The 7,811-nt window shown below is 40.2% G+C and overlaps 1 protein-coding gene across 1 annotated transcript; it reads right to left on the reverse strand.

Annotated features, from left to right (window-relative positions):
* Positions 1-1,870: 1,870 nt before the first annotated feature.
* Positions 1,871-7,051, reverse strand: LOC109806586 (uncharacterized). The gene is made up of 3 exons (XM_083060411.1): positions 5,422-7,051; positions 2,380-4,724; positions 1,871-2,290 (listed from the first exon to the last, which is right to left on the reverse strand). The coding sequence occupies exons 1-2, from the start codon at positions 6,899-6,901 to the stop codon at positions 2,416-2,418; spliced, it is 3,789 nt and encodes a 1,262-aa protein (XP_082916537.1). The 5' UTR covers positions 6,902-7,051; the 3' UTR covers positions 1,871-2,290; positions 2,380-2,415.
* Positions 7,052-7,811: the final 760 nt, after the last annotated feature.

Raw genomic sequence — 7,811 nt, forward strand, 5'->3', positions numbered from 1 at the left:
CTTTGTTTCCTATAATATCTATAACCTGCAATTTTTTAATCCATCAATATTTAATTTCATAATTTTGATTTATCAATTTTATAAAATTCACAATTTTAATTTCACTAATAAATATTTATTCGTTAATTGCTAAAATTATAATGTTAGTTGTATCTTAACATTAAGTAAATAATGTGATAATTAATATTTAATAATATTTAGATTAAATTATATCTTAATTTAATATTTCTTTTATCATATTTATGAGATGAAAATGATATTTAAAATATAACTTAATTTAAATATCAATTATTTTTTAATATTAAATATTAATTGTTAGTTCAACATTGAATGTTGAAAATAAAATCAAAATTGAAAATGTTACGCAACATAGCTTACATAACGTTACAGAATTAAAAATTAAAAGGTTGAAATTGTGAATGGAATAGGACTATGTTTAACCTAAAAATATAGTATTCTTAATTAATATTAGGTAATGATGACGAATTCCTTAATTAATAATTACTAACTAGCTTAGGCCTGTTCTTTATAATCATTGTTCGGTGCGGCATCGTTCTTTTTGTGACTTTATATTTTGAAATTGAAAGTATAGTGAGTGTAGTGAAAGTTGATGAGCATGACAACACCCACACACATAAATTAGTTTCTATCATATTTTCTATCTTTACAACCACTTCCTCTACTTTCTCTTCAATTGCTTAGGAGAATACTTTTTCTTTGCCTTCTAAAAGAAGCAATCATTAGTAATGAGGTTGATATATATCTCGTACTCTTTATTTAATGAATTTCGCATAAATTTCAAACTATTTGTGAAACTCTTCATACAGGAAAAAGAAAATAAAGAAAGTGTTGAATGTTCAACATGTCCTGAATTCATAACAAGCAGCATGGATGTGGTTTAATCTTGCAAAATTTGGGCCACTGAACAATAACATGATTGTATTTTCTTTCGATCTTCTCATGAAGGAGTTAACTAATTTTTATGTGTGATGAAATAAGAAGAAAAGGGCCCGCAAATTAGTTATGTGGATTTTATTAGATTCTTCATGGTTAGTTAATTAGATAATGGGGAGGGTGGGAACGTAGGTCCAGGTTTGTTAATTAGAGAATGGGACCTTCTATGCTATGGTTGGATAATAGATATCACTACAAGTCTTTTAATATATAACTAAGTTAATAATTGCTACATAATAATACAAATGCAAGTAGTCAAGATTCCAAAGAAAGAAACAAGATTTGCTGTTGCGTTCAAATAATTCATCGTTTTTGTTTATCATTTGTAATTGGGAGTTAATAACCGAAGCATTCAATCTGAAAACTTGAAACATAATATTAGATAGAAACATGACGTGGTAAACCTGATTGGATTATTTATATAATATTTAGCTGGCTCCTACCCTCCAATTGAGAAAAAAGCATCATATCTGCCAAAACTTAATATTTTTTGAGTTTGATAGGCTTCACCGACTGTGACTCTGTCAAGATCAATAATCCAAAACTTTCTCATTCCCTTCTGCCACAAGAAAAATAAAATAAAAAGCTGATTTTTGTTTGAGACACGTGACGTGTATCACACATCTCGGATGTCTATTTTTTTTCTTTGATATAATCCACTAAATGGCCCATAGTTAATAATCAAAAATTAATTTATTATATTCATAAACGTAAGTTTTATTAATTAAACATTGTTTTAATATAAAAAAATTAATCTTAAAAGTACCAAGTTAACTCTTGGGAACAGACTTTACTATTACAAGTTCAAGAGGGGCTTGGTTATCTACATATTTGGAAGCCTTGGGAGCGAGTATATATTTGAAACTGTGACAATCGTATAAATGCTAGTGATTGGAAAGAAACATGCATGAATTAATTTGCGAACAGAAATTGAATTTGCTGGTTTATTACTAGTACTCTTATTGCAAACACAACAACAGGGTACAATCCAAAAATGGCACAATAAATAGAAAAGCAATCATACACGAGCATATTAATCTATATGAACAAATAAATTAAAGAGATGACTAGAAGTGGACTGTACTTTGGACTTTTACTTGGCATTTACATTTCAAATCTCTCTTCCCCGTTCTCATTTGTCCCTCACTTGAACACAATAAGATCAGGACGTGCAAGATGCCCATGAAACAAATAGAACCAACCTCGTCTGAATCACGAATATTGTAGCGCAGGCATGACACATTCAGACTTTTATTCAAAGAACTTGTACAGGAAGATAGATGTTTCACTTGGCTCCAAATGGAGCTTGCCTTTATTCCTCGATGAAAACTAGAACCTGAAATCAAAATTAAATAGGAAATTTCATTAATAAAATTCATAATACATGTATGGATAGCTGATTTTCACTTCTGATCGTGAACTTACATGATTTATCATGGCTGGTGCTTCCGCATTCCGAGCTTACTTGTAGATAGGTGGAGGTGGGGAAGCATAGATGTAAACCGGAGGTGGAGGAGGCGATTTGTAAATGTATGTGGGAGCGGGAGCTGGGGAGGGAGGAGGTGGTGATTTGTAATGGTATGGTGGGGGAGGAGATGGGGAAGGTGGTGGAGGACTCACGTAGTGGTAAGGAGGTGACGTTGGTGGTGGAGGGGATTTGTAGTAGTAGGGAGGATGAGGAGTGGGAGATGGAGGAGGAGGACTTTGATAGTGATAAGGAGGTGGTGGAGATGGGGATGGTGGTGGTGGAGAGTGGTAGTAGTAAGGGGGAGGAGGAGAGGGGGATGGTGGTGGAGGTGAGTGGTAGTAGTAGGGAGGGTGTGTGTGTTCTTTAGGTGGTGGGGGCGATTTATAGTAGTATGGAGGAGGAGGGGATGGTGAAGGTGGTGGGGGAGATTTATAATAGTATGGAGGAGGAGGGGATGGAGAAGGTGGGGGTGGTGACTTATAATAGTATGGGGGAGGAGGAGAGGGGGATGGTGGAGGTGGAGAGTGGTAGTAGTAGGGAGGGTGTACATGCTCTTTAGGTGGAGGTGGTGATTGATAATAGTATGGTGGAGGTGGGGATGGTGAAGGCGGTGGTGGAGATTTATAGTAGTATGGAGGAGGAGGGGATGGAGAAGGTGGGGGTGGTGACTTATAATAGTATGGGGGAGGAGGAGAGGGTGATGGTGGGGGTGGAGAGTGGTAGTAGTAGGGAGGGTGTACATGCTCTTTAGGTGGAGGTGGGGATTGATAATAATATGGTGGAGGTGGGGATGGTGAAGGCGGTGGTGGAGATTTATAGTAGTATGGAGGAGGGGGGGAAGGTGAAGGTGGAGGTGGTGATTTATAATAGTATGGGGGAGGAGGAGAGGGTGATGGTGGGGGTGGAGAGTGGTAGTAGTATGGGGACTTTGGAACTGGTGATGGTGGGGGTGGTGACTTATAATAGTATGGGGGAGGAGGAGAGGGTGATGGAGGAGGTGGAGAGTGGTAGTAGTATGGAGGCTTAGGTTTTGGTGATGGTGGGGGTGGGGATTGGTAGTAGTATGGAGGCTTTGGCACTGGTGATGGTGGAGGTGGAGAGTGGTAGTAGTATGGGGGTTTAGGAACTGGTGATGGTGGAGGTGGAGAGTGATAATAGTATGGGGGTTTAGGTTTTGGTGATGGAGGAGGTGGGGATTGGTAATAGTATGGAGGCTTTGGTACCGGTGATGGTGGAGGTGGAGAGTGGTAGTAGTATGGAGGCTTGGGAACTGGTGATGGTGGAGGTGGAGAGTGGTAGTAGTATGGGGGCTTAGGAACTGGTGATGGTGGAGGTGGAGAGTGATAATAGTATGGGGGTTTAGGTTTTGGTGATGGAGGAGGTGGGGATTGGTAATAGTATGGAGGCTTTGGTACCGGTGATGGTGGAGGTGGAGAGTGGTAGTAGTATGGAGGCTTGGGAACTGGTGATGGTGGAGGTGGAGATTGATAGTAGTATGGCTTTGGTGATGGTGGGGGTGGAGATTGGTAATAATATGGAGGCTTAGGTTTTGATGATGGTGGAGGTGGAGATTGGTAGTAGTAAGGAGGCTTAGGTACTGGTGATGGAGGAGGTGGAGAGTGATAGTAGTAAGGAGGCTTGGGCACTGGAGATGGTGGAGGTGGAGATTGATAATAGTAAGGTGGCTTAGGAACGGGTGATGGAGGAGGTGGAGAGTGGTAATAGTATGGAGGCTTAGGTTTTGGTGATGGTGGTGGGGGAGATTGGTAATAGTATGGAGGCTTGGGTTTTGGTGATGGAGGAGGTGGAGATTGGTAATAGTATGGTGGCTTAGGCTTTGGTGATGGTGGAGGTGGAGATTGATAATAATAGGGAGGTGATTTCACAGGTGGAGGTGGTGACTTGTAAACATAAGTAGGTGATGGTGGAGGTGGTGACTTGTATGTGTAAACTGGAGTTGGAGGAGGAGGTGAGTTGTAGTAGTAAGGAGTTGGTGAAGGCTTGGGCTTTTCACATTCTTCAAAATGCTTCTTTGAAGCATAAGCAAATGGTTTAGCCTTGAGCACAACTTCATACTTGTCCTTGGATTTCACCTTCAAGTCAGTTCCCTCATTTAGCTTGGTAGGGATGTTGAAGGGTGAATCCTTAGGTGGAGCGTAAAGCTTGGCCTTGCACACTATGGATCCATATTTTACATAGTTGAAGTCCTTAAGTGTGATACTGTACTTTCCATTGCTCTTAGTTTCACCATAAGCCTTGATGATATTCCTTCCTGCTTTGCATTTAACCTCAACAACGGCACCTGCATGCCCCCAAAATGTTTAATAATTACAATTCATAAATAATACATGTTATTATGACAAAGTTGATTATTAATAAAACGAAAGAAAGATACTACATTATGATGCACTACTAAAAGAATAATAAGTTTAACTATCCATGTCATATAGCATATTATATAAGTCAGCATCATTTCAAGGATAATAACAAGTTAAATTATCTTTGTCACATGAATTATTTCTTTATCTTTTACAGGTTTTAGCCGGTTCTAATCTAGTTATATTATTATTTTCGTTCCTTTTTAGGTATATGATTTTAGGGGTTAACACATAAATTAAGAAATTTAATTAATATCTTTGTTTATATTAATATTTTTATACATAAAGGATAAATTTGGTTTAAGTTGAACCAGTTGAATTGTTTTTTTCTCAAGCCTTAAAAATATTTTTTATCTTTATTAAAACGATAATTAGCATAAAAGGTTAATTTTAAAAACAAGACAACTAAGTCGTAAGAACAGGTGACACTTGTTTAAAAGTGTGACGAAATCTAAAAATCAAAGACATTTATGGAAACCGACGAGCCTTAACCACAAAAAAAGGCTAATGAACATATAAAATGGCAATTCAGGTCTCTGAAGTGAGAAGCACAAAAAATGACAGTTTAATGGTAACTATAGTGAGCATTAATTATGATCGATGCAAGAAATGTGTAGGTACCTTTGAGGTGTTTCTTGTTGTGAGACTTTTCGGGATACTCCCAGTTGTAGCACTTGTAGCTGTAGACTTTACCCACTACCTTGACAATCAAAGGGTGGTGGTGGGGATGTGGGGGATACACAACCGGTGGAGGAGGAGAGTTATAGTAGTAGGGAGGTGGTGGTGGTGAATTGTAGTAGTATGGAGTGGGTGAAGGAGGAGGAGGAGACTTGTAGTAGTAAGGAGTTGGGGATGGTGGTGGTGGAGACTTATAGTAGTAAGGAGCTGGGGATGGAGGAGGAGGTGATTTGTAGTAGTAAGGTGGTGGGGGAGGAGACTTGTAGTAGTAAGGAGTTGGTGATGGTGGTGGGGGGGATTTGTAGTAGTAAGGAGCTGGAGATGGAGGAGGTGGAGACTTGTAGTAGTAAGGAGTTGGGGATGGTGGTGGTGGAGACTTGTAGTAGTAAGGTGGTGGGGGAGGAGACTTATAGTAGTAAGGAGTTGGGGATGGTGGTGGTGGGGACTTGTAGTAGTAAGGAGTTGGTGATGGCGGTGGTGGAGATTTGTAGTAGTAAGGAGTTGGTGATGGAGGAGGAGGAGATTTGTAGTAGTAAGGTGGTGGGGGAGGGGACTTGTAGTAGTAAGGAGTTGGTGATGGTGGTGGTGGAGATTTGTAATAGTAAGGAGTGGGGGATGGAGGAGGAGGAGATTTGTAGTAGTAGGGAGTTGGAGCTGGAGACTTTACAGGTGGAGGAGGAGACTTGTAATAGTAGGGTGGAGGAGGAGATGGTGAAGGTGGTGGTGGGGACTTGTAATAGTAAGGGGGTGGAGGTGAGGGTGAGGGTGGTGGAGGAGACTTGTAATAGTAAGGAGGTGGAGGTGACGGTGAAGGAGGTGGTGGTGACTTGTAGTAGTATGGTGGAGCCTTGTGCTCATATGGGGGTGGAGGTGGTGACTTGTACACGTAAGGAGGAGGAGGAGGTGACTTGTACACATAAGGAGGAGGAGGAGGTGACTTGTAGACATAAGGAGGTGGTGGTGAAGGAGATGGTGGAGGTGGTGACTTGTACACATATGGAGGAGCCTTGTGCTCATATGGTGGAGGTGGTGGAGACTTGTACTCATAAGGTGGAGGAGGTGAGGGTGAGGGTGGAGGTGGTGACTTGTACTCATAAGGTGGAGCCTTGTGCTCATGAGGGGGTGGAGGTGGAGACTTGTACTCATAAGGTGGAGGAGGTGAGGGTGAGGGTGGAGGTGGTGACTTGTACTCATAAGGTGGAGCCTTGTGCTCATAAGGGGGTGGAGGTGGTGACTTGTACTCATAAGGAGGTGGTGGTGAGGGCGAAGGTGGAGGGGGTGATTTGTACTCATAAGGTGGTGGAGGAGAGTAGTAAGGGTAACCATCTGCATTGACAGTGGTGGATATCAAAGCAATGGCCAATGCCATGGCCATTTGTGGCCAAAGACGACCCCTTCTGGGGTCACTGCCCCTTGCAGTCATGCGTACAAGGTAAAAGGTGACCAACTCTGGCCAATGCTTCTTCTCTGATCCTCACTGATTTTGTTGGAAGTGGAGGAATGATGGAGGGAAAGTGTGAGGAAAAGAGAGAGAGGGTTTGGTGTTAGTGGTGACTGACAAAAGCTGCATGAAATACTTAGTACTTATAGTGAAAGTGAGTCGTTAAAGAGGAGCTGTCATGAGGGACCATTTCAAAATTTACAATTCCATTCATCTTCTTTAAATTAAGCTTCACCAGCTGGCCTTATTACTTTAATTTTTTTCTCATTTCTTTTCCTCCAAATGGCCAGAGCAAGGCTCCATTCCAATCTCCAACTACTAAATAAAATATAAAAAAGCATCTTATACGTTCCATAACAGTGTTGAACGCTAGTTACCGTAACGTCCTATTCTTTTATCATTCTCTCCCTGCTCAGTTGCCTATCTTGACGATAAAGTAACTCCAAAATGCTTTATTCATCTTTTTCCTTCTACATTTTGTTTACGAAATAGTGTATTTTGCATCACGGATCCATCAATGGTCATCATTTTTTGTTGGCATTGGCAGCCATTGCAAGCCTTGGATCAAATCCTCTTTTGGTTAAGGTTCAAGATATTTGACTTTACTATTACTTTTTTGAGTACATTTTGAACACAAGCTTTTGGCAGTTTATGATAAAGAATAATCCAAATTTTCCTTATTTTGCTACCCCTCCACGTGTTCGCTGGGGTTAGTATACAAATCAAATTATAAAATTTATTTTATTTTTTATATACCCCAAGAAAATATTATATCCATTAATATTATTCACTTATATACAGATTAATTTGGCTTGATACGTTGATTGGAGTGGGGTGGACAATAAGTGGGGAGAAGGAGACAGAATGAGAAGTTGCTATGAGAAGAGTACAA

This window comes from Cajanus cajan, chromosome 7 (genome assembly GCF_000230855.2).
Source record: "Cajanus cajan strain Asha chromosome 7, NIPB_CcT2T_4, whole genome shotgun sequence".
Classification (NCBI taxonomy): Eukaryota; Viridiplantae; Streptophyta; class Magnoliopsida; order Fabales; family Fabaceae; genus Cajanus; species Cajanus cajan.